The sequence below is a fragment of the Saccopteryx leptura genome, chromosome 12 (genome assembly GCF_036850995.1).
Source record: "Saccopteryx leptura isolate mSacLep1 chromosome 12, mSacLep1_pri_phased_curated, whole genome shotgun sequence".
NCBI classification, from domain to species: domain Eukaryota; kingdom Metazoa; phylum Chordata; class Mammalia; order Chiroptera; family Emballonuridae; genus Saccopteryx; species Saccopteryx leptura.
The window spans coordinates 39868736-39896562 of NC_089514.1; the positions used below are offsets into that span (position 1 = coordinate 39868736).

Sequence of the window (27827 nt, forward strand, 5' to 3'; positions counted from 1 at the left end):
GATCTAATGTGTCCTTTAAGTCTGCTGTTTCTTTGTTAATTTTCTTTCTTGAGGATCTATCTAGTGATGTTACTGGGGTATTGACATCCCCTACTATTATAGTATTGCTGTTGATCTTGCCCTTTTTATCCATCAAAGTTTGCTTTATATATTTAGGTGCTCCTATATTAGGTGCGTAGATATTTATAATAGTTATATCTTCCTGTTGGATTGCTCCCTTTATCATTATGCAGTGGCCTTCTTTATCTCTTACTATAGCCTTTGTTTTAAAGTCCATTTTGTCTGATATAAGTATTGCTACCCTAGCTTTTTTTTTTCATTTCCATTTTTTTATCTTTTTACCTTCAGGCTATGTGCATCTTTTGTTTTAAGGTGTGTCTCTTGTAGACAGCTTATCTATGGGTCCTGTTTTCTCATCCATGCAGCTACCCTATGTCTTTTGATTGGATCATTTAATTCATTTACATTTAAGGTTATTATTGATATGTAGTTGTTTATTGCCATTTTATTCTTTAAAGCTGTATTCCTCTTTTGCTATATTCTTCTCCCTTTTTGATCTATTTACAACAGGCCCCTTAACATTTCCTGTAGCATTAGTTTGGTTTTAATGAATTCCTTGAGGTTTTTTTTTTTTTTGCCTGGAAAGCTTTTTATTTCTCTTTCAATTTTAAACAATAGCCTTGCTGGATAAAGTAGTCTTGGTTGTAGGCTCTTGTTCTGCATTACTTTGAATATTTCTTGCCATTCCCTTCTGGCCTCAAGTGTTTCTGTTGAGAAGTCAGAAGTCAGCCTTATGGGGCTCCTTTGTAGGTGATAGCCTTTTTTTTCTCTAGCAGCTTTTAATATTTTCTCTTTATCACTTAGCTTTAGTATTTTAATTATTTTGTGTCTGGTGTAGATTTCTTTTGGTTTTTGGTTAATGGAGTTCTCTGTGCTTCTTGAACTTGTGAGAGTTTTCCTGCATTAATTTAGGGAAGTTTTCAGGTATATGATTGAACAAAGGCTCTATCCCTTGTTCTTTCTCTTCTTCAGGAACCCCTATGAAGTGGATGTTATTTTTCTTCATGTTGTCACAGAGCTCTCTAAGTGTTTCCTCAGACTTTTTGAGTCTCTTTTCTTTTTTCTTCTCTGCTTTCATGCCTTCATTCCACTTGTCCTCCAACTTGCTGATTCGATCCTCAGCTCCATCCATCCTATTTTTAATACCTTCCATTGTGGTCTTCATTTCTGATATTGTATTTGTCATCTCCGACTCATTCTTTTTTAATATTTCAATATCTTTTTTTATACTTGCTATTTCTTTATTTAGGGGTTCATAATGACCAGCCATTGTTGTTCTAAGATCCCTAAGCATCCTTACAATCATTATTTTGAACTCTGCATCCAGAAGTTTGGTTATTTCCATATCACTCAGTTCATTTCTTGGATGTTTGTCTTGTGGTTTCATTTGGATGGCACTTCTCTGTCTTCTCATTATGTCTGTGTGTTGGGTGTTTTGTTTGTAGAGCTGGTTGATTCTAGGCTTGGTGTTGTCTGCCTCCAGTTTTCAATTGTGTTATTTCTAGATCTTGGGTTGGCATCAGCTATTATTTGTAATCCACTTTCGGATTTGGGCCACTTTGAGGTCTTGATTTGTTTGTTTTCTTAACAGGTGATAAGTCTTATTTACTGATCTCCACAGGGGGCTCTTTGAAACTGTATCCAGGAATGCAGTGGCTGTAACCTGAGATTCTGAAGGCCTCTTCTAGTTACTTTCTCTGGGGGCAGAGTGTTTTCTCAGCTTCAGTAGGGAGAGATGTATCTCAGATCTCCATGGAGACCTGAGTTACTGCCCCTCCTCCCCACTTCTTGTTTTCAGTTGTGTCTTGTTGTGCTGATTGGAGCTGGAGAGATGTCTGGAGATCTGTGACCCGGAAGCACTTCAGTGTTTTGTTTTGTGGTAGGATCAGCCCCTCCCCCAGCTATGGCCACCTCTAGCATCGGATGAGTCAGCTTCTCAGGTCATCCCCCGCATTCCTCTGCCCCTCACCTTCTGTCTCTCTCTCTCTCTCCCTTTTCTTTTTAGAAGACAAGCAGGCCCTTTCAACACACCTCATTCCCTGGTTGCCAGGCAAGTGACTGTGAGCAATATTTTCTGCCCTTTTCCTTGGAGTGAGAGCCCTTCTGGGCTCTCAGCCTCACCCCCCCCCCTCCTGTTCCTGTAAGCAGGGGAGATTCAGGCACTCCCTACCAGGTTTGTTGTGGCTTCTTCTTTGCTCCTTGGTTTTTGAGAGCCGTTCTTGTAGTCCAGAGTTGGTTTTTCACGCTGATTGTTCATAAATTAGTTTGTAATCCAGTTCGGTGGTGTGAGCTGGGAGTCTGTGCGTCTGCCTACTCCACTGCCATCTTCAGGTCTCTCTCTCACTTTTTAAAAAATGCAGGTCTCTCTCTTCTTCCCTCTCTGTTATTCTAGATTTCTATCTTCAATATTACTAATGCCTTTTCCCATTTGGTAAACTCTATTTCCTATGCTACTAATAAATTCTTGATCTCCATTGAGTTCTTCAAGTCCAAAATTTTTATTTGGGTCTTTAAAAAAATTACAATCTCTTTGATAAAGAGATTTTGTTTGTTTGTTTGTTTTCTGAGTGCATTAAATTGCCTGTCTATATTTTCCCACATGTTGCTGATTATCATCAGAACTTCAGTCTTGAATTCCCTATCATTATGTGTCACCTATTTTCATGTATTTGAGTTTAATTTCTGGATATGTTTTCATTTTCTGAGATGCCTCACTACATTGGTTACTCATGGTGTTTAATTGATGCCTTCTTTGTCAATGGTATCTGTGTATGAATGGCTATTTTCAAGCAGATTGCCACCAAGAAGTGTTTCTGTTCATTTCCAGCAGATGGTGCTATGACATCTCCAAGCTGACACCCACTGTGATGCTGATTGCTGTCAGTGTAGCTGTGATGCTGGGGGTGAGGCTTGCTTGGAGAACTCAGCTACCTTCTTTGTTTGTCTTCCTGGTAATGGCAACCTCAGACCTCTTTGTGGTCTCCCCTGTGCCCTGACCAGGGACCAATCACAGAATATACTCTTCAGTGGTAGCTGCCTGTCCCAGGCAGGCTTCCCATTCTAACTGGAGGCCCTCCTCCAAACAAGGATTCCCGGTGGCCAGTGCTAGTGCCTCTTCCAATGAGAACCTCCAAGCATAAAGGAGGGGCCAGGCTATGGTAGCCACCATAGTCTTAACATAGTGAAAAAGCATAGAGAGTAAGCTCCTTGTCATTGGTCTTGGCAACAATTTTTTGGCTATGACACCAAAAGCACAGGCAACAAAAGCAAAAATAAACAAGTGGTCAAACTAAAATGCCTCTGCACAGCAAAAGAAACAACAGCAAAACGAATGGCAGCCTACATAATGGCAAACCTCTTATAATATCCAATAAATAAAGGAACCCTACAACTCTAACAAAAAACAAACAAATATAAACAACGTATTAAAAAATGGGCAGAGGACCTGAGTAGACGTTTTTACAAAGACAAACAAATGGCCAGTAGGTACATGAAAGGTATTCAACATCACTGTAATTGTCAGGAAAATGCAAATCAAAATCACAATGAGCTATCACCTCACATCTGTTAGAATGACTGTTATTAAAAAGACAAGTGATATTTGGTGGTGAGTATGTGGAGAAAAGAGAAACCTGTACACACTGTTGGTAGCAACATAAATTGGTTCAGCCCTCATGGAAAACAGTAGAGTTTACTCAAAAATTAAAAATATAACTACACATGTTTCTGCTTTCCACTTATGGTTATATATCCAAAAGAAATTAAATACCTGCCTTGAAGAGATATCTGCACTCCCATGTTAACTGCAACATTATTCACAATAACGTGGACATGAAAACAACCTAAGTGTCCATCAAAGGATGAATGGATAAAGAAAATGTTTTTATATATGGTGAATTATTATTCAGCCATAAAGAAGGAAATTCTGCCTTTTCTAACAACATGGATGGACCCTGAGGACATCATGCTAAGTGAAAAAGTGAGTCAGAGAAATACAAATAATATGTTTTTAGTTATATGTGGACTCTAAAAAAGTCAAACTCATGGAAATAGGGAGTAGAATGATGGTTGCCAGTGGCTGGGGGTGTAGAAGTAGGAAAACGTTGGTCAGAAAGTATAAACTTCCAGTTATAAGATGAATAAATTCTGGGGATCTAAGTACAATATGGTGACTATAGATAGCAATACTGCATTATATACTTGAAATTTAAGAGAGTAAATTTTAAATGTTATCACCACAAAAATAAAAATAATTAGATAAAGAGTGACTCAGCTGGTAATATGGGTTTGGAAATTGCCAGGTAGGCATCATGTTGACAAAGAAACAGGTCATCAGAACTTTTCAGTGGCCATTCATAATAAGCACCCCCTTATGGGGCATAATTTGAAGTATGTTGGACTGGAATAACCTCACTTTAAATCTCTACATTGTTACTAGTTCTGTTTCTTCCTTTACCTGAAGTTCTAGTAGAGGTTTCTTTTTTGAATCTTAAAGAGTTTGATTTATCAGTGACTACCATTAGAATGAATTAAACCAGTTGTTAAAACTTAAGTGATTGGTGGAATGAACATATTTTTTCTAAATAAGATGTTATATGGGATAATAGCAGATAAATTTTAAAAAATTAAAAGTGTCTGGATTAAATGTGTGCCAGAAAGCCCTACCTGCTGAGGCTGTCTGCATATTTTATATAATTTTCCCCATAGACCCTCCCAAAGACCCTCCACTAAAATTTTGAGTTTTTTAAAATTTTTATTTTATTTATTCATTTTAGAGAGGAGAGGGGGGGGGAGAGAGAGAGAGAGAGAGAGAGAGAGGGAGGAGAGAGACAGGGGGGAGGAGCTGGAAGCATCAACTCCCATATGTGCCTTGACCAGGCAAGCCCAGGGTTTCGAACTGGCAACCTCAGCATTTCCAGGTTGATAAAATTTTGAGTTTTGAAGGGAAAAATTTAGAAAACAATTCACAAAATTAATATTAGTAATTAGTTAAGGGAATGTTAGAGGAGTGTTTGACCTGAAGAGAGGGGAGGAGAAAAAGATGAAACTTTTTCCTGTTGTCATTTTGGTGAGCTCCAGGCTGTTTAGAGTACCAAGTATGAGACTTTCTCTACAAAGTTTGCATCCCTTCTGAAATTGGCTAACTCCTTCCTTATTAATCACATCTAGCTACTAGGAGATGCTTTAGGATAAAGCAGAGAATATACATGCATCAGTTAGATCCCAGAAGGAAATAGATAACACATGCAAATTAGGGTAATTTGAAGAAATGTACTAAAGGTAACATAAAAAGATGTCAGTGGAGGGAAACCATAAGCACTATCCTGGAGTTAGTGGAAGCAGAGCTATTTTCCATGAGGCCTGAAGAAATGAAGACAGAGAGGTTTTGGAACACCAAAGGAGAGGAAGGCTTGTCAAGCAGTCTCCTTAGATAGAAGCAATTACCTTCAGTCAGAAACACAGACTGAAAGGGGACTTTGCCATGAGAAAGGGTAATAAATGTCCTTACTCTTCTTCCTTCCAGTTTCTTATTGAAGTGTCCCAATATCCAACCCTTACTGGAAGCCAGGAGGCAAGAGGGGGCCTATTGTTGTGGTCCATACAGGTGAGCAATTTGGGCAGAAAGGAGGGTGGAGAGAGGAAGCGAGTAAAGCCACAGGGCAGAGGGAAGCCATCAGAACAATCAAAACCCTTGGAGAATAAAATATACCAACCATAAACACTTTTCCAATGTTGATTAATGCAAAATACTGCACTAGATACAGAGTAAGAGAGGAAACGATTCTTCACTTTTCTAAAACATTCAGCAATAATTCATATTGGAGAACTGACCAGCCTTGGGGTTTGGACAGCAGACTCCGGCTTCTACAACCCTACTATGACTTGAGCATGTTATTCTCTCTCTTCATTGCTCAGTAGAGCCTTGCAACCACCAACTAATTCCACAGGATTCATAGTTACTGCTTTTCCTGTGTCAGATGCCAGAATATTAAATAAATCAGTGTATCTCCTTCCTCTGGACCCTATCCTGATTTAGGGCTGATGGAAATCTTAGTTACTGCAGTGCTGTAACATGCCATGAGCTATTAACACACAGTTAAGTTATTGTAAGTCATATGTATTGTTTATATATGTATTTTGTATATATTATATATTAGTTATGTTCTGCACCCAATATATATGTGCTTATATGTACATTTATTCATTTACTCAAGTTTAACTAAGTTACAGAAAACTTACAAAATAGACTTTAAAAAGTAATTTTTAAAAGTTGTATTACAGTGAAGGGAATTGTAACCATAGTTTTAAAACTTCCTACAAAGCCAACTGATAAGTCAAACATATTTAAGTACAATTTCAGGAATATCTACATATATATGAATAAAATTGCAAATACAGATTTATATATGTATATGAATTTACTTGTTTCCAAAATTGTTGGTGTAAATTATTGATAGTATTCCTTTAACTTTTCTAAATTAAAAAACCCTGGAGGGGGAAGATTGTCAATTCACCAGCAGTTGTAAGAAACAACACAGACAGATCCAGTGTATCCCTTGGCTAGTTTCCTCCAGTGGTAACATGGCGAAAGCTGAGTGTGAAACCACAAGCAGGATATTGACATCAATACAGTCAAGTTACAGATAAATGCCATCCCTACAAGGATCATGTCTATTGCTGTTTTATAACTACACCCATCTTTCTCCCTACTTTTCCACACTGGAACTTAACTCCTGGCAACGAATAATCTGTTCTCCATTAATTTTGAAATGACAAAATTATACATATGGACAACATTGAAATCAGGTGTTGATTTCTCTAGTTTGTTTTTCTTTTAAAAATTTGTTTTAGCTATTCTACTTCCTTTGTCTTTCCATATAAATTTTACAGTAATCTTGTCTGTGAAATCTATGAAGAATCTTGCTGGAATCTTGATAGAAGTTACATTAAGACTATGTATCAAGTTGGGCAAAATAGATGAAGAATAGTATACATATTTTAATTGGAGCTGTGTTTTTTTGCAGATAAGGTGAAAAAAATCTATAAATATTTCAATGCATATGATCTCTTTTCTAATATGTTTCAAATTGTGCAGCAGGGATGCCATTGGAAGAGCAAGGGATATAAAAATAATACAAGAATAAGACTATAGTTTAAGAGAAATAAGTTAGTCTGTTTAATAAATGATCTTCTCATTGGTATTACTTTCTGAGAGCTTTTTGCTAATCTACATTCCAAATAGCCAGAAGCAGAATTTTATAGTTTCCAGAGCTAATTTGTTTAGACCACCATTTGTTTTGGGAGTGTTAAAAAATATTTCCTTTTGAACACTGAAGTTAGAAAACAGCTTTTTAAAAAAATTTTATTTTCATTTTTTGGGGTGACAGGGACAGAGAGGCAGAGAGAGGGACAGACAGACAAGAAGGAGAGAGATGAGAAGCAGCAATTCTTCACTGCGGCACCTCATTGATTGCTTTCTCATATGTACCTTAACTGGGGGCTACAGCAGACTGAGTGACCCCTTGCTCAAGCCAGCCAGTGACCTTGGGCTTCTAGCCAGCAACCATGGGGTCATATCTATGATCACACACTCAAGCCAGTGACCCCACGCTCAAGCTGGTGAACCCATGCTCAACCGTGCTCAAGCTGGCGACCTCGGGGTTTCAAACCTGGGTCATCTGCATCCCAGTACGATGCTCTATCCACGGTGCCACTGCCTGGTCATACAGGAAACTGCTTTATTAAAATTACGTAATCAATGATTTTCAAGAGGACCAGTTTAAAAAAAGTTATGGCTTTTCATTCTAGGCTCTATCTAACTTGGGAGATAGAACATGCAATTGGAAAGACCTCTTGAGGGGGGTCTATTTAATTGAGAAATGATGGCTTATGGAAGAGTAGATTATCAATAGTTAAATCTCACCTTCCAAGTTTTTATTTTTCAAGTCTAATTTCTATGGACTTAAGAAAAATATAAAGCTAAATTGGTAAAGAGAATTATTTATCCAGAATAATTCAGCTATGTTTTTATTTGCAAAATGAAAACCCACATACATTTATTACTGTGCTGTTCCCTGGAAAAGTGGACCTGGGTTATTATAATGTGAAAAATGAATTTTTTGTTAAAAGGTTGTTATGTTTTAACTTTGGCCCTAAAGTGATTAAAAATAGAATTAAAAATAGAAATCAGATGCCAAATTAAATGATAAACCAAAATACAGATTTTTAAAATAAATATCTAAGAACCAATTAGATGACTGACAAAAAAGACATAAGAGCCCCTGTCTGGTGAGCTCAGTCGGTTAGAGCATTGGCCTGAAACACCAACATTGCAGGTTTGATTCCTGGTCAGGGTACATATGGGACCCAGCCATGAATGCATAACTAAGTGGAACAACAAATGAATACTTTTTTCTCTCTGTCTTTCTCTGTCAGTCTCTCAAATCAATTGATTAAAAAAATTTAAAAAGACATAAGAATTGAAAGTATAGAGCAGGAGTTGGCAACCCTTTTCTATAAAGAGCCAGATAGTAAATATTTTAGTTCTCTTGGCTATATGGTCTCTGTTGCAACTACTCAACTCTTTTGTTATAGTAAATAGTTGTGTGGCAGCTGTACTAGGCTTGCTCGTGGGGTTACCAAGTGTTAGCATTTTGCCTGATCAGTGCGAGAGCACGTGGCAGTGCCCTGTGTGTATGGCCTATATAAGCTTTTGGGCAATTGTGCTCAGGGGAGTTGCTGATGGTGGATTGCCTGCCCTCCACTGTGAAGGGCCATTTTGCTATTTGTTTGCCTGAAAGGTGGTTTCCCCTGCCTGTGTGCTTGTCCACCATTGTGAGTCTCTATTAAACAGAATGGCCCAACCATTTCTGGCTCTGCAGTTTCTCTACCATCTGCCCAAATCCAATGTGAACCTTCCTGGTCTCGGCCCCCAGCATTACATCTGGTGTAGTGGGCAGGGTTTGGAGCAGATTGGTATGGAGCTGCCAACACCCTTGAGGGGTGGAGTAGAGGAGTGGCTGTTCCCAGTGGCTCTCCTGTTGGTGACTGTGGGCTGGGTGTTTTTTACAATCCTGCCAGGAGAAACCAAGAGCTCTGTGCAAGAAGCTGAGCAAGGTCGGAAGCTCCAGGATGAGCTGCATACTGAGTGCCAACAATGGTGTGAACTAGAGTGAGCACTGCAGAGGGAGGCCGACCAGGTCCGAGAGTTACAGTGTGAGGTGCAGGCTGAGCCCCAATGATCCCTGGAACTGGAGCAGTCTCTGGAGATGGAATTGGGTTTTGTGAGTTGCAGATTGCCCTGGAAGCTGAATGTTGGCAGCGATGGCTGTTGGAGAAACAACTGTGGGTTCAGGAGCTCGAGAGTCAGCTTCAGGCCGAGAGCCAGCAGCCGCGGAAGCTGAAGCAGGCGTGGAAGATGGCACTGCACTCCTGCTGGTGGAGCAGCTCTGAGTCGGTGGAGCAGGCATTTCCAACTCCTCTTCTGAGGGTAGGTTCAGGCTACAACTGCCGTCCGCAGACTCAGAGCCCAGCTGGTGGTTGCCAAGAAGGTAGACCCAGCAGTCAAGAGTCCCTCAGGGGCAGCCACAGCCTCCTCTCCAGGTGGTGGAGCACTCTGTGGTCCAGCCCTACACCCGGGGAGAGCTGATGGAGTTGGGGGTGAAATTCAGGCAGAAACCCACTGAGCCCCTGTCAGCCTGCTTGGTGTGGCTGTGGGACATAGGGGTGGATGGCACCATGCTCTCCAGAACAGAGATGGACCATAAGGCTGTGAAGGCTGCGGCCTGTGCTGCTCCCCAAATAAGAAGAGAAACGTGCCTTTGCAAGTTACCCAAACACAGATGTGGGTAGTTTTGATTGTGGCCAGAGCAGATAGAGAGAAATTGTACGGCAAGCCTAATAAAGTCTTGTTGGAGCTTTGGCAGCAGCTTGAGTCAGAACAGAAGTTCCAGGTGCTGAAAAAGCGGGGGAAGCAGGTAGCCCTGGCATCTGCCAGGAAAATGGCTGGCGTTCAGGTTATAGACCCCAATACCCATTGTCCCAGTTTAAATAGGGTGAAGGGCAAGGGACCCATCTGACAGGGACAGGCGGGGGTCAAAGGCCCCATGTGAAATTGGCAATCCACTGCACCCCTTCTGATATCTAGCAGGTGCTGGCATTAAAAGGTAATAGACGCTTTTTATACAGCAGCAGCAGCAGAGAGAACTGTTAAGGCAACACTGGCCTTGAATGTGTTTGACCCCGCCAGGTCCTGTGAGCTTGCTGAGGGGTTTGATGGGGCTTGTGGCAATGGACGGCACACTGTGTAAAGGTGCTTAGGTCCATAATAAAGAGCAGTATGGCTAGTTGCCTGTAATGGACCTTTACCTTGGTGATTTGCAGAGACAGCTGGGCTATCATGGACTGGCTTTTGGATTGTGACCAGAGAGGGGCACTGGCTCCCTTGATGGATAGACATGTTACTCATGGACAGTACTATGAACGATCCTGGTGGGGGGGGGCGTGGCACCTGTGGAGGCCGTCCTCCACTAGGAAGCTGCTCTCACCCAGTTGCATAACTTTTTGTTCTCTATGGACATGACCCTGGACTATACATGTCCACCCTACGACGAGTGGCCTTGTTGGCACTGTAGGGTGGGGAGTTGGAGGTGGACCTCCAGTTTGCACCTTGGGCAAAGTGCTCAGGGAGACATTGTGAAGGACACCTTTGTAATTATTGTGTAACTTTTGCTGTTGCTGTATTCTCTGATGTCATGTAGATTGTGAAGCAAGCAACCCTAAAGGGGTGGAATGTGGGGCAGCTGTGTTAGGCTTACTTGTGGGGTTACCAGGTGAAAGCACTTTGCCTGATCAGTGTATGAGCATGTGGCAGCGCAGCGTGTGTATGGCCTGTATAAGGTTATGGGCACTTGCACTCGGGTGGATTGCAATTGCCTGCCCGCCACTGTGAGGGCCATTTTGCTGTTTGTTTGCCTGAAAGGCAGTTTCCCCTGCCTGTGTGCTTGTCCGGCCACTGTGAGACTATTAAACAGAATGGCTCAACCCTTTTCCAGCTCTGCAGTTCCTCTGCTGTCTGCCCGAATCCAATGTGAACCTGGCCTTGGCCACTGGCATTACAATAGTCAATACTTAAACAAATGATTGTGGCTGTATTCCAATAAACTTTATTTAAAAGACAGGCTGGATTCAGCCTATGAGCTGTAGTTTGCCCGTTGCTGGCATTCAGGAAGAGAGACATTTATGAAGAGGTTCTTTTAGTAAAAGTTCTACCAGATACCATGAGATCATCTGCAGCCTAGAGAGCAGGAGTTGTGGATTGGGGAACGTGGGAGGGGGACTTCAGGAGGTCTATGTAGAGTGCTGACTTCTGCCTTCCTGACTGTATGGAGTGTGTTGTTCCCAAGACTGGAGATTGGCTGTACCTCCCTCCCAATGGTGAAGAAAACATCCATAAGTATTTCCTGTGTACCTACGGGAGGTCGTGGGAGAGAGAGTACCCGTCTAAGCTGGTTGGATTTGAGTTAAACAGAATCACCTGGTAAGGCAAGAGGACTCCAACAGAGAGTCCTGTGCAGAGTAGACTGAAACCTGGGGCAGAGTGAAAGTAGCCCCAGGAGAAACTGACTGGACATTCTTAGTTTTTAAAACTGAGACTGTGTTTGACCAGAGGATTTTTTTTTTAAATCCAAGAGTGAGCTGGTAAGTTAGGGAGCTGAAATTTTATTCAGGAGCAAGAGAACCCCTCCCTCACGCCATCTCTAGTGAAAAATTTGAATGGAACTGTGAAGACACAAACAAGTTGCATCTTTTGTTTTAGAAATTTTTTATGACAGAAAATTTCAAAAGCACATCCCAGAGAAAAGAGTGTAATAAACTCCCATATACACATCACATAGCAGTTGTTAACTCAGGTCCAGTCTTATAGCTACACTGCTTCTCGCTTTCTTTTTACCATCTCCACACCTTCCACTTGCAATTACTTTGAAGCATATCCAACACATGTATTTCTTTTCAATTGGAAGAAAGATCCAGAGGCTTGATCAGATTCAGTTTTATTTGGCAAGACTATGTCACGAGTGATGTGTGTGCTTCTATAGTCCCGAAATGTCAGGCTCTCTCTGCAATGTGAATATCAATCTGGATAGGAAAGTCTGATTCATCTGCTATAAAGTTGTTTATCAGATTTTTATCAGTTCTGGCAGCCACTAATAACTGTCCATGTCCATAATTTTATTAGAGGAAAATTGCATTTTGATTACGTCTCACTGGCTGTCATATCCCAAGCATAGGTTATATGTCTATCTTGCCAGTACATTAGGATTCCCTAGATGGGGAATAAATTAGTTTTTTTTTCCTTTTTATTCATTAGCTTTTGAATTTGGGTATGTTTTTGTTTAATTGTTTATGTAGAGGTCTGTAAATTCACTTTTTCCCTTCACTTTTGCTCAACTGCCTCCTACTGCATGAAGAGGCAGTCTAATTCTTCAGCCTACTTTGCTAAGATCCGCTGACTTCTGTGGGTATGACCTTCAGAGAATTGGTTGCTCATCTTTCAAAGATCCTTCTTAAGGGGATTTTTCTTTCCATTCTTTTTTTTTTTAATGAGATGGTTTCCCAGATATTGTAATGTCTTAGAATCATAACTATTTTTCTCTATTCTAAAAAGTTTTTACAGTTGAGAAGAAAAGAGACACTCTTCCTCAATCCATACCTTGGTTGGGTAATTGAGAAAAGTGGTTGGGCTCAGTGTGGCTTGCTGATTACATTCACCTCTTCTCATTCCATCCCTAGCTCCTTCTTATCTTGTCTTTGATGTATTATCCAAACCCAGGAATATATTTGATACTTTCCATGTTTCTCACATTTTTATTTTTCATCACAGTCTGTGTAGGACTCATAGTTAAGAGGAATTTTAAGTAAAGGTGTTGGGTCTAAAAAAATAAGGTGATGTTTAGACCACATTCCTGGAAGGAGAAGATCAGGCTCTTAAATAATCTCAATGTCATAAGCAAGTGGGCCTCCAATGGAAAATCCCAGGTAAAAAGACACCTTTTCTATGCTTCTACCACTTCTTAGTTGACCCCAGAAAGCAGGTGTGATGGGTATTGTGATTTTTTCATTCATTCCATATTCTATGTATAAATAATTATTTTCAGCTCGTCCTTTTAAGCGAAGCAAAAGTTTTTGGACTTTTTCCTCCTTCCATACATCTCCACTCTGCCACCAGAAATTCATATCAGGTGTCTTTCCAAAGCATTGCTCAATTTTACCTTTGTGAACAAGTCTGTTCATACTACTACCTTTCCCAAGAAAGAAATATGCAATTGGTTGCTTCATTCGATACATATGCTTGTATTGCCCCCTGTAAGAATTTTGCAGTGATCGAGCATACTTTTCCATTTGTTTAGAATCTTGATCTAGTTGTTGGTTTTCTGGCCAGAATAAGAGGGAAGCTAGGAAATAAGGTTCTGAAAATCGGTAAGTCAGTCCTATTTGTTGCAAAACTTCTCGAAGCTGATCTTTCAGATATTTAGCTGGTTTCACAATTTTGGAGGTAGGCTTAATGCAATAGAGAATGATGTTGGCCAAGATGAAATTTTGCTTTTCCTTTGTCTGGAATCTGACAGTGCACTGTTCAGAGAGAAAAATGTATTTTTTCACTATATCTTCCATGGTGTTAATAGCATCTGCTTGACTTTTAATAAGGTATTCCAGGAGCCCAGAAAACTTGTCTGCTTTTAAACATTCTAGGCTTCTCCAACACAGCTCTAGTTGAAGTGGCAAACTAAGCTTTGATCTGAGATTCTTGTTTTGGGATTCCTCTAAGGGACCAAATATATCAGCATACTTCTTAAAATATCCAGCCACTTTTCTCCGCGTTTTGGACTGTTCATTTTGCTTAATATTGTTCCTGGGCTTTAGAAGGATGAAATAATCATCAAAAAAATCAAAGCATTTTTTCAAAGAAAATCTCAAAGTAGTTAGATAGGGAATAAAGATCTTGAGGGCTAGTTTAAATTCATTGTTTGGATCCCCAGGAATATCAGTACTCCCCGATACAAAATTGATCAGATCTCTTTTAGATAGTTCATTTGCATTGTCAAAAAAAGGAACAAGCTGGAGAATGTCGATTGTGTAGAGTCCAACTTCTATCTCCCCTTGATAACCAGCAATATTATAAGTATCATACCGCCTCTTTGACTTCTGATAAAACCTTTCCGTCCCCTCATCCTCTCTGTCTTCACTTTGCCGTTGAGATTCTTTGAATGCGTTTGAGGCATTTACTGCTAAATCCAAAAGTTCATTTAGATCAGCAACTGAAATGTTCCTGTTTCTTTCATTCTCTACCCACCATCTTATTTTACTTTTGTAGACTTGACCCAGTGTATCTGAGATATAAGAATTGCTAGGTTCTATCTTTTTTGCTTGATTTGCCCAATGAAGGGCGTTGAGAAAGTCCCTCTCTTTAATGTAGAAATGTCTTGCTAAGGCTTGGCAAATGAACGCATTTGGGTGGAACCGATGAATACCTTCCAGCAATACTTTTTCAACTGCTAGGTTCCCTTCATCCTTATGTAATGCTTCAATGAAGGGGGAAAACCAAGTTCCTGTTTCGCCTTCATGTTCATTGCGCTGTCTTGTGAGCAGCAGTGTTTGCATATCTTGGAGAAATTTGCTTCTTCCCATACCAGTATCATAGAACAAATTTTCTGTTAGCATATCCAGCACAATTTGACTTTTATCCAAATTATAGCTTATCTTCAATTCTTCCAGTGAGCGAATAGCAATCAAAGGGTGAATAACACGCACCCCACAGTAGTTTCCACATTCCACCACCTCTGTTTTTATCAGAATTGTAGAGTAGGTGCCCATCTTGTCTTCAAGCTTTTCTGTTCCCCAGAAAGCCTTCTTGTGTGTGATTCCTAAGAACTTTTCACATTGAGAAAGTGCAATAGTGGTGTCAGGCACATATGAATTAAGAAGAGCCAGAAAAGAAAAGAGCTTTGCTTCCTTGGTGGAAATATCTTGTCGTTTCAGGATATTCCTGACCACATTTTCTATGTACTTTTTATTAAAATTGGTTTTCATGATCATGAAGGAATAAAAATCTTCAAAATTTTTATGTTGTTCTTCAATTTCTTTCAGTTTAATCTCAAAAGCTCTCTGTTCTTTTGGAGATAGCTGTTGTATTAGGGCAATACTGTCTGAGATCTTTGCACATTTTTCAGGATTCTGTGATCTTGCACAATTTAGGATGATCACTAGAGGTTTATCATATCGAATGTACTTATTGGCTACAGCTGTTTGAATAGAGGTCTGCAGAAGATAGATATCACCCTGTTCTTCAAAGTCATCAATAAGAAGCAGTACAGGTAAGTATTCCTGATGGTTTCCTGCCCCATAAGTAATTAAATTAGTCACTTGTTTCCCAATTTCAGAAAAATCTTCTGTCTTGTTTTTCAGCACAGCACATCTGAATTTCTTCCTTAGTTCCCAGAGAATATGCATTGCCAAGGTAGTCCCACCACAACCTGGATGATGATACAGGTGGATAATTCTGACACATGTTGGTTTAGAAGACTCTGCACAGTGGTGAATCAGTGCTTCAAGTCTTTCATATTTATCTCTTTTGACAAAAGGTGAAGAATAGTTTTCAGAAGAAAAGTAGAAGTTCCACCATGATACTTTCCCACCTCGATAAAAGTCTTCCTCTTTTGAAGCCTTGAATTTAAGAAATTTATTTTTGTTCTCTTCTAAGAGTGTTCCTTTACATTCATTTTCACAGAGAATTTCCAGAGCAGCCATGATATCTTCTTCCCTTTTCAGAAGGACAGTAGATGAACCAATAGATGGCAGAAGTCTCTCTACAGATTTAGTCACAGATTTTAGTCCAAGAATAGTGCCATTTATCTCTTCAAGACTTAAAGAAGAAATACATTGGCTTGATAATTCGTCTTGTTTTTTCATCAATCTTGCTTCAAGTAGATCTTTCCATCTCTGACATATGTTTGAGTGTACACAAATACACAATATATTTTCCATTCCTTTGAGATCTTGGTAGAAAGCACAAAAGGTCTCAACAAGGGGATCTCTTGGGTCATCCACAGAGGAGAGTAATAGAAATACCACCAAAAACTTTCCTCTTGGCATTATGTCCTCACGTGTAAGAAATGATATCAATTTCCTGACTTCAGATGCTTTTTCTCTTTGCCAGGAACTTGGATCTAAAGGTTTATATTTTTCACTGTCAAGGTCTAATCGGCCATTGCAGAAAATCCAGCTGGGTTGTTGATAAAGATTCAGACTAGAAATCTTCTCATTTGGTGTGGTTTTTTCCTCTACATATAGACTTGGCAAGTGAAGGTTTGCTACTCGGCTTTCTTTATAAACATTGACTATACCGTAGCTCACAGATTCAGGATCAAAGTCCAACACCGCAAACCATTTGATTTCCTTTACAAAATCTAAGTGTTTTACTTGATTAGGATGGCATTTATTTGTTACAAGAATGTACCATTCATAGTATGAATTATCTAACAATCCCTGATTTCCAGTCAACAATTTAATAAGCTTTGGTCCCTCACTCTCCTTTTTATTTGTCTTTTCTCTGCATTTTGTTTCTGCTTCTTTTCTGGACTCTGCCATTGTTTTTAAATCTAGTTTAAATGCTTTGAAATCTGTATTCTTTTTCATGATATCTTTAGAGCTGGCCCCATCGCGCACAAAGACTGAGAAATTTGGTTTTTGTTCCCATATATTGTTGTTGCAAATCTGCATTTTGATCTGGAAATAATCATGTCCACATTCAGAGTATTTTGGAATGACATCAACTTCAATAACAAATCTGTCAGACAGAGTACTGTTTGGTAGTAAAACTTCTACAAATCTTGGTTCTCGAATGCACTTCTTTGCTTGTTGGACTTGATGGTCTTCAAAATACTGGTGGATCATCAGATTGAAGTGGTCAATGAAGGCTTCTTTGGTGACATTAGTGACATTCACACCAACAATTTTTCCATGGGGTTTGTCTTTGACTCCCAAATGAATGGTACCATTGGTCCTTGAATTCATACAAGCTGAAGCAAATCTGAAAACTTCATTGCTAAATTTCATTTTAACATCTTCTTCTGTGGCTTTTTCTGTATTTGTGAGCTCTTTGTATTCATGTATTGGATCAATGAGATTATGAGGCCCTGTTTCAGGTGGTAGACAAAAATTCAGTTTGTAACAGTATGGCTCATTGAATTTATCAAAAGGGTAGGGTGCACATGTTGGTTCTGTGGATGGCTGCTTTTTCTTTGTATCATCTATTTCATCTTCTATGAACTCATTTTTCAGTGACTTAGAAACTTTAGTAACTGTACTCATTGTAGAGGCATTAGCCATATCTGATTTCTCTTTATCCTTTTGTTCTTGCTTTGAAGTTTCTTCATTTTCCTCTTGCATCAAAGTTTTTGTTTTATTAACATTTTTATTGCCTTTTTTCCTTTTACATGTCTGAATAGGATCTTCAGAGGCTATTTTCTGCAATTCTTTGAATAGATGTTCTATATGGATAGCTGGTCCATGTGTTATGCCCATATCAATGAGGTGATTTTTAGTTAACCATTTCAAGACTGCTCCATTTACATCTTGTGCAATCAAGATTCTCCTGTGGTTTTGGTCAATTTTATGACTTTCTAACCACCGATTTACATCCTCTTTTGTCCAGTCATCTGTATTTTTTGGCAAGTTTAGTGCTTCCATTCTGATATCTGTATAAGAAAAAGAGAAATAATTTAGTACTTTATATGTAAATTTATAAATAATCAACTAAATTTTTAATGGTTAATATGTAGGTCTTAATACAGTTTTAAAAGTTGAAAAGACTACACATGCTATCTAATTATCCTCCTGAGAGGAAATTACCATTACCAGTCTCTTCTGTATCCTACCAGAAAAATGCTACCAAAATATAAGCACTGTTTTCCCCACATGAATGACAGCATATATACACAATTCTCATCACCTTGCTTTATTCAGTGTCTTGTGTATACTTCCAATCAGTATATACAGATATGCTTCATCCTCATTAATGGTTGTTTGCTATAATGTGTGTTAGCTGTATTATTTTAAAATACTCAGTTCTTCTATAGAAAATGAGAGAAACAAAGAAGGATATGTGAAATGAAATAGAGAAAGATAAATGAGTTAAGGAGCTCATATGAAACTAAGTATAGAAGCAAATCACTGTGAAACATGTTATGATAGGTGTAAAGTATACAGAGCATATGAATGTTAAACATAGGAAGGTACAGTCTTACCAGGAGGTGATGCAGTGGATAGAGCATTGGACTGGGATGCAGAGGACCCATGTTCAAAACCCCAAGGTCGCTGGCTTGAGTGCAGGCTCACCAGTTTGAGCGCGGGTCACTGGCTTGAGCATGGGATCATAGACATGACACCATGGTTGCTGGCTTGAGGCCAAAGATCACTGGCTTGAAGCCCAGGGTCACTGGCTTGAGCCCAAGATTGCTGGCTTGAGCAAGGGGTCACTCGCTCTGCTGTAGCCCTCCCCTCCCCGCACATATGAGAAAGCAATCAATGAACAACTGAGAAGACTATGGAGCTGCAACAAAGAGTTGATGCTTCCCATCTCTTTCTCTTCCTATCTGTCCCTATCTGTCTCTCTCTCTTTCTCTCTTTCTCCCTCTCTCTCTCTCTCTCTCTCTCTCTCTCTCTCTCTCTCTCTCTCTCACACACACACACACACACACACACAAAGGGACAGAAGGGCCAAGTAGATAATAAATATTCTTAACACAATTGAAGCACTTAATGTTGAGGTCTTAACTGGGTCTTACTTGGGTGACACCCACTTGATCCTTGATCTATTAAAGATACATAAACAAAATCCAGAGTAGCTTATCAGGTAACTGATGAGCTATAGCTGTGGTCAAGCATACATGTCTCTGCATTTCTCTGGTTAGGGCACATGCCTGTCATTGGCCCAGTGTATCTTCTTTATGTTAATCCTCCTTGGACAGACCTCAATTACGGTTCTCAAAATTACACAATCAATGTAGAATTCTGATGCAGCAGAGAGGAAGAGATGATATATGAGCTCACATAACTCAGGTAATAAATCCTTTTACCCCTCCTATATCTTATCCAAAGTGTGTTGCCCATATCTTCTCCCCTCTTTTTATTGTGTATTTAAATTGATTTAATAAGGCATGTGCCTTAAGCATCTTTCTTTGGTTTGTAAGACATTCTGTTCTATGACTTCTGAGATAGCTTGCTGAGTAGTGAACTTGAAGGTTACTATTATATTAGTTTTCACATAATAATTGATAATACAAATATTGATCAACTTACAACCTGTGCAACTTACAGCCATTCGACTTTATGACCACAATCGCTAGCCATGACTGCTCTGCATCTGGCAGCGCAAGCGTTGCCCAGCTGGGCGTACAACAGTATGGACCAGCTTCCAGCAGCACTACCATCTCCGTGTGCACCATTTCAACTGTTATCCCAGACTCAGTATAGCAATTTGTGTTTTGTGTCTTGGATATTTTTCATCACACCCTTCCCAAGATGTCTACCAAAAGGAAATTGTTTTTGCAAATATTAAACCAGTTGTACTGGTAATGCAGTGTTTTACTTAAACCTGATGAATGTAAAACTAAGAAACAAAATGGTGTAGAGATGATACAAATGGCATAAAATGAACAAAGAAAATTATGATATATAACAATAATGAAAGAAAATTATGATAAAATATGACTTAAAGATTTTTATAACATCATTTCACAGTACTGGACATATAGCCTACTCAACTTACGACCAAATCGTGTTATGACCAGTCTGTCGGAACCAATCATGGTCGTAAGTCGAGCACTAGCTGTAGCTGATTCCTGGGCAGTAGTAACAAGTAACATTACTCTTTGGTCTGCAAATTGGCAGACTACCATCTGGAAAATTCATGGTAATCTATTACAGAAATATAGCAATGGTTAGAAAAACAAACCCTAAATAGTGATAGTCTGCTCTAAGTATAATCCAGATATAGCTCCAAAATGTTAACTATTCCAATGAATCCCTCATGGATAAATCAAATTAATAGAGGGTGTAAGCTTGGAGAATTATGGTAAATAGATTATATAGTCCCACTTCCATGAAATAATACACAAGGAATATTGCCTCCCAGTGGTAGATACAACATCAAGATTAGGATTTACTTTCCTTTTCAGACATAAAAATTCCAGATCAGTGGTCCAAAGTTAAAGCTATTATTTGGTTAATAATTCCTGTATGCATAGAAAGTGAATAAAAACATATATTACACCTAGAGTATTACAAAATAGGGAAAAATAGGCAAAATAGATGGAAATTTGACTCCCTTATAACACTATGACAATAAGAAACCTAGAAGATTTAATGCCTTATTAAAAAAAAATGAATTAGAGATGACGTCAGAGTAATGGCGGGGTAAGAAGCGATACCAATAAATCTCCCCCAAAACTCAACAAGATCTTCAACCAGAAACAGAAAAACCTATACTTGGAGCCTCCAGATGCTTCGCAATACACCCGAAGGTATGGTCGAGTGAAAAATTGGCTAAATATATAACCAAACCCCGAAGGAATTAGGGAGTAAGAAATGCTCCGCCTTCCTCACTAACCTAAACAGGGCGGCTTTCTCTGGTAACTGTGAATATAGAAACTGAGGCGGGCAAAGGGGGTGAATAGATCCAGGCCGCGGCACAAACGGCCGAACCAGGCTGTGGCACGGAGATCCAAGCCGAGGAAAAACTGATCCTGTGGCAACCCGGGCAATACAAGCTAACACTCACGCCAAACCCAAACAAAGAAAGACAAGCAGAGCAGCCATTTTACCCGTTCTCCTGGTCGGTGCGCAGTTAGTGGGAGAGAGATTTCTTCCTAAGCCCCGGGACTGGGTGCCCGTGTTACCCCACAGAGAGGCAGAGTCAGAGGCCTTTCTGTGGGCCGAAAGCAGAATCTCTGGGCAGCCCCAGCACCCTGGGAAAGCCGCGCATGGGAGGGAGCGAGAACTAATTCCAACGGTGGAAATTTTCCGTGCTGGTGGGGGTTTCACTCAGAGGGAAACGCGGCCGGCCTCATATCCTGGTCTGCACGCGCATGCAGATAGTGAGTGAGAGATTCCTCCGAGAACCTCGGCAGTGCGCGCCTGTTTTATCGCACAGAGGGGCAGAGTCAGGGGCCTTTGTGTGGGCCAAAGCGGAATCTCGGGCCGCCCCAGCGCCTTGCAAAAGCCGCGCACGGGAATGGAGCGAGAACCAATTCCAACGCTGCAACTTTTCCATGTGGTTGGGGGTTTCACTCAGAGCGTGAGACTGCTGGCCGGATATCCTGGTCTGCGCACGCAGATACTGAGCAAGAGTTTCCTCCAAGCGCCCCGGAAGTGGGCACTTGCCTGTGTTACCGGACAGAGTGGCAGAGCCAGAGGTCTTTGAGTGGGCTGAAAGCCCGCCTGATTATGCTAGCAGCTCTGACTGACTGAGCCTTACCCAGAGCCCTGTGCTGAGTGGAAATAGAGTGGGGAATTGCCAGCTCTTTGAGCCTCTTACTATCCAGGCAGGGGCAGCAGCAACCCCATAGCTGGATTATCAGGCTACTAATTGAGGAAGGAAAGACTAGGAGAAAGGCTCCAGGAACACGGACTCTCTCACTGTCGGAGCCTATAAATGCTAATGAGCCTCGACTGCCAATGAGACTAAAGCACAATACATGACATTGCCATAGAGACTTATCAACTGCAAACCTCTACCTGAGCGTGCCAAAGGGGCAGAACCCGGGGTACAGAGTCACCGACCGGGAAGAGGGAGAGAAAAGAAAAAGCAAGAAGATAACCTCTCAAAATCAAGAATAATCTGCAGACTTTATAACCTATCCCATTTTATTATATTTGTTCATCTGTTTCTCTTATCTTCATTCTTGATACTTTTTTTCCTCCTCCAATTTGGCCGATTAACTCTCTGCCGGACTTACTCTCTCCTCTCCTTGAACTACACTGCCCATAAGTGTTACATCTCCCATTATCTTTTCTCTCCTCTTCCTTTCTCTCTATGAGAGTTGCACTCCAAAACCCTTAACTCTCTCTCTCTCTCTCTCTCTCTCCTTTCTTTTTTCTTCTTTTAGTGGTTCCCTCTTTTTTTCTCTCTCTCTCTTTCTTTTCTCCCTCTATATTAGTTTCTTCCTTTCTCCTTTACATCTCCTCTCATTCAAACCTCAATTACAAACAAATTATCTTATCTGGGACTCAAACTTATGTTTGTGGCATTTTGGGGTTTTTTTTACTTCACCTTTTTAACTCACTAGCAGTGCTCCCATCCCTGGCTCTCCATTTTATCTAGTTCTTGTACCACTAAATACAATAGTAATTTTTTAATTTGTCCCCCCATTTTTCTGTTTTCCTCTTATTCCTCTCATCATAACTCTTAGACAACCAACACCTAAAAGCAAATCATTTTATTCTTGACCCAAATTTTTTCCTTATTTGCTTTTTGTGGGTCCATACCCCCTTTTTTTTCTTTCTTTTTTTTTTTTCTTTTTCTTTCTTTTTTTTTTTTTTTTTTGCCCCTTTATTACTTTTCCTCAATTCAGGCCCTCCATCACAGGCATTGTTTGTTATAATTCACAGTTCACCACAAGATTTTCTCAACAAAGAGGGGAGAGGTGAGGAGAGGATAAAAGGAGGGGGGGAATAATTTTTTTTTTAATTTTTATTTAATTTTTTTTTCTTTATTTCATTATTAATTTTTTTTTTAAAAAAAACTTTTTTATTTTTTTTTATTTTTTTTAACTTTTTATTCTTTATTAAATCTCATTAATACTATCAACAAAACCACCCTCAGATGCCATTAAGGAAGAGAAAATCGAATATCATGGATACAAAAGAAAGAGAGGTAACACAGCTAGATGAGGAAAAATCTATGGAGAAAAAATTTAATATATTGGAAACCTTGGAGCTAAATGACAGAGAATTCAAGATAGAAATCCTAAAAATCCTCCGAGATATACAAGAAAACACAGAAAGGCAATTTAGGGAGCTCAGAAAACAACTCAATGAACACAAAGAATATATGTCCAAGGAAATTGAAACTATAAAAACAAATCAAACAGAGATGAAAAACTCAATTCACGAGCTGAAAAACGAAGTAACAAGCTTAGCTAATAGAACAGGTCAGATAGAAGAGAGAATTAGTGAAATAGAAGACAAGCAACTTGAGGCACAACAGAGAGAAGAAGAGAGACTCAAAAATTTAAAAAAAATGAGGTAGCCCTACAAGAATTATCTGACTCCATCAAAAAGAATAACATAAGAATAATAGGTATATCAGAGGGAGAAGAGAGAGAAAATGGAATGGAGAACATACTCAAACAAATAATAGATGAGAACTTCCCAAGACTGTGGAAAGAACTAAAGCCTCAAGTTCAAGAAGCAAACAGAACTCCGAGTTTTCTTAACCCCAACAAACCTACTCCAAGGCATATCATAATGAAATTGACATAAACCAACAGCAAAGAAAAAATTCTCAAGGCAGTCAGGGAAAAGAAGAATACAACATATAAAGGAAGGCCCATTAGATTATCATCAGATTTCTCAACAGAAACTCTACAAGCTAGAAGAGAATGGACCCCAATATTTAAAGTCCTGAAAGAGAGGAACTTTCAGCCACGAATACTATACCCATCAAAGCTATCCTTCAAATATGAAGGAGAAATAAAAACATTCACAGATACAGAAAAGATGAGGGAATTTATCATCAGAAAACCCCCACTCCAGGAATTACTAAAGGGGGTTCTCCAATCAGATACAAAGAACAAAAAAAAAACAGAGCCACAAGTAAAAGCTCCAAGAAGAACACAATAAAACCAAATTTAAACTGTGACAACAACAAAAAGAAAGAGGGGGAGAAGATGGAGATTAACAGTAGCAAAGGACGATGGAGTGCAAAAGTACTCACAAAATAGTTCGCTACAATGAACAGGGTAGGGACCCTTTTCATTACTCAAAGGTAACCACCATTGAAAAAACCACCACAGAAGCACATGAGATAAAAGAGATAGCAACAGAGGAAAGATGTATGGAATACAACCAAATAAAAACAAAAGATAGAAAAACGAAAGAGAAGGATCAAACAAGACACAAAACTAACAGAAAGCAAGATATAAAATGGTAATAGGGAACTCACAAGTATCAATAATTACACTAAATGTAAACGGATTAAACTCACCAATAAAAAGGCACAGAGTAGCAGAATGGATTAAAAAAGAAAATCCAACTGTATGCTGCCTACAGGAAACTCATCTAAGTAACAAGGATAAAAACAAATTCAAAGTGAAAGGCTGGAAAACAATACTCCAAGCAAATAACATCCAAAAAAAAGCAGGTGTAGCAATACTCATATCTAATAATGCTGACTACAAGACAGAAAAAGTACTCAGAGACAAAAATGGCCATTTCATAATGGCTAAGGGGACACTGAATCAAGAAGACATAACAATTCTTAATATATATGCACCAAACCAAGGAGCACCAAAATATATAAGACAGCTACTTATTGATCTTAAAACAAAAACTGACAAAAATACAATCATACTTGGAGATCTCAATACACCGCTGACGGCTCTAGATCGGTCATCCAAACAGAGAATCAACAAAGACATAGTGGCCTTAAACAAAACACTAGAGCACCTGGATATGATAGACATCTACAGGACATTTCATCCCAAAGTGACTGAGTATACATTTTTCTCCACTGTACATGGATCATTCTCAAGAATTGACCATATGTTGGGCCACAAAAACAACATCAGCAAATTCAGAAAAATTGAAGTTGTACCAAGCATATTTTCTGATCATAAAGCCTTGAAACTAGAATTCAACTGCAAAAAAGAAGAAAAAAATCCCACGAAAATGTGGAAACTAAACAACATACTTTTAAAAAATGAATGGGTCAAAGAAGAAATAAGTGCAGAGATCAAAAGATATATACAGACTAATGAAAATGACAATACGACATATCAGAATCTATGGGATGCAGCAAAAGCAGTGATAAGAGGGAAGTTCATATCACTTCAGGCATATATGAACAAACAAGAGAGAGCCCAAGTGAACCACTTAACTTCCCACCTTAAGGAACTAGAAAAAGAAGAACAAAGACAACCCAAAACCAGCCGAAGAAAGGAGATAATAAAAATCAGAGCAGAAATAAATGAAATAGAGAACAGAAAAACTATAGAAAAAATTAATAGAACAAGGAGCTGGTTCTTTGAAAAGATCAACAAAATTGACAAACCCTTGGCAAGACTTACCAAGGAAAAAAGAGAAAGAACTCATATAAACAAAATCCAAAATGAAAGAGGAGAAATCACCACAGACACCGTAGATATACAAAGAATTATTGTAGAATACTATGAAAAACTTTATGCCACTAAATTCAACAACCTAGAAGAAATGGATAAATTCCTAGAACAATACAACCTTCCTAGACTGAGTCAAGAAGAAGCAGAAAGCCTGAACAGACCTATTAGCAGAGAAGAAATAGAAAAAACCATTAAAAACCTCCCCCAAAATAAAAGTCCAGGCCCTGACGGCTATACCAGCGAATTTTATCAAACATTCAAAGAAGACTTGGTTCCTATTCTACTCAAAGTCTTCCAAAAAATTGAAGAAGAAGCAATACTTCCAAACACATTTTATGAGGCCAACATAACCCTCATACCAAAACCAGGCAAGGATGGCACAAAAAAAGAAAACTACAGACCAATATCTCTAATGAATACAGATGCTAAAATACTAAACAAAATACTAGCAAATCGAATACAACAACATATTAAAAAAATAATACATCATGATCAAGTGGGATTCATCCCAGAATCTCAAGGATGGTTCAACATACGTAAAACGGTTAACGTAATACACCATATCAACAAAACAAAGAACAAAAACCACATGATCTTATCAATAGACGCAGAAAAGGCTTTCGATAAAATACAACACAATTTTATGTTTAAGACTCTCAACAAAATGGGTGTAGAAGGAAAATATCTCAACATGATAAAGGCCATATATGATAAACCATCAGCTAACATCATATTAAATGGCACTAAACTGAAGGCTTTCCCCCTTAAATCAGGAACAAGACAGGGTTGTCCACTCTCTCCACTCTTATTTAATGTGGTACTAGAGGTTCTAGCCAGAGCAATCAGAAAAGACAAAGAAATAAAAGGCATCCATATCGGAAAAGAAGAAGTAAAGGTATCACTTTTTGCAGATGATATGATCCTATACATCGAAAACCCCAAAGAATCCACAAAAGGACTACTAGAAACAATAAGCCAATACAGTAAGGTCGCAGGATACAAAATTAACATACAGAAGTCAATAGCCTTTCTATATGCCAACAATGAAACAACTGAGAAGGAACTCAAAAGAATAATCCCCTTCACGATTGCAACAAAAAAAATAAAATACTTAGGACTAAACATAACAAAGAATGTAAAGGACTTATATAATGAAAACTATAAACCATTGTTAAGGGAAATCGAAAAAGATATAATGAGATGGAAGAATATACCTTGTTCTTGGCTAGGAAGAATAAATATAATCAAGATGGCTATATTACCCAAAGCAATATACAAATTTAATGCAATTCCCATCAAACTTCCAATGACGTTTTTTAAAGAAATAGAGCAAAAAATCATCAGATTTATATGGAACTATAAAAAACCCCGAATAGCCAAAGCAATCCTAAAGAAAAAGAATGAAGCTGGGGGCATTACAATACCTGACTTCAAACTATATTATAGGGCCACGACAATCAAAACAGCATGGTATTGGCAGAAAAATAGACAGTCAGACCAATGGAACAGAATAGAAAGTCCAGAAATAAAACCACATATATATAGTCAAATAATTTTTGATAAAGGGGCCAACAACACACAATGGAGAAAAGAAAGCCTCTTCAATAAATGGTGCTGGGAAAACTGGAAAGCCACATGCAAAAGAATGAAACTGGACTACAGTCTCTCCCCCTGTACAAAAATTAACTCAAAATGGATCAAAGATCTAAACATAAGACCTGAAACAATTAAGTACATAGAAGAAGACATAGGTACTCAACTCATGGACCTGGGTTTTAAGGAGCATTTTATGAATTTGACTCCACAGGCAAGAGAAGTGAAGGCAAAAATTAATGAATGGGACTATATCAGACTAAGAAGTTTTTGCTCAGCAAGAGAAACTGATAACAAAATAAACAGAAAGGCAACTAAATGGGAAATGATATTTTCAAACAACAGCTCAGATAAGGGCCTAATATCCAAAATATACAAAGAACTCATAAAACTCAACAACAAACAAACAAACAATCCAATAAAAAAATGGGAAGAGGATATGAACAGACACTTCTCCCAGGAAGAAATCCAAATGGCCAACAGATATATGAAAAGATGCTCATCTTCTTTAGTTATTAGAGAAATGCAAATCAAAATGGCAATGAGATACCACCTCAAGCCTGTTCGATTAGCCATTATTAGCAAGACAGGTAATAGCAAATGTTGGAGAGGCTGTGGAGAAAAAGGAACCCTCATACACTGTTGGTGGGAATGTAAAGTAGTACAACCATTCTGGAAGAAAGTATGGTGGTTCCTCAAAAAACTGAAAATGGAACTACCTTATGACCCAGCAATCCCTCTACTGGGTATATACCCCAAAAACTCAGAAACATTGAT

General features: G+C 39.0%; 1 protein-coding gene across 1 annotated transcript in view; it reads right to left on the minus strand.

Moving 5' to 3' along the window:
• Nucleotides 1-11774: 11774 nt before the first annotated feature.
• The window catches only part of SAMD9 (sterile alpha motif domain containing 9), a 28573-nt gene continuing 12520 nt past the window's right edge, over nucleotides 11775-27827 (minus strand). Inside the window, exon 3 of the mRNA XM_066354363.1 lies at nucleotides 11775-17816. Coding sequence (XP_066210460.1) covers nucleotides 13048-17808 — 4761 coding nt within the window. The 5' untranslated portion in view covers nucleotides 17809-17816 and the 3' untranslated portion in view covers nucleotides 11775-13047. The remainder of the gene's footprint in view (nucleotides 17817-27827) is intronic.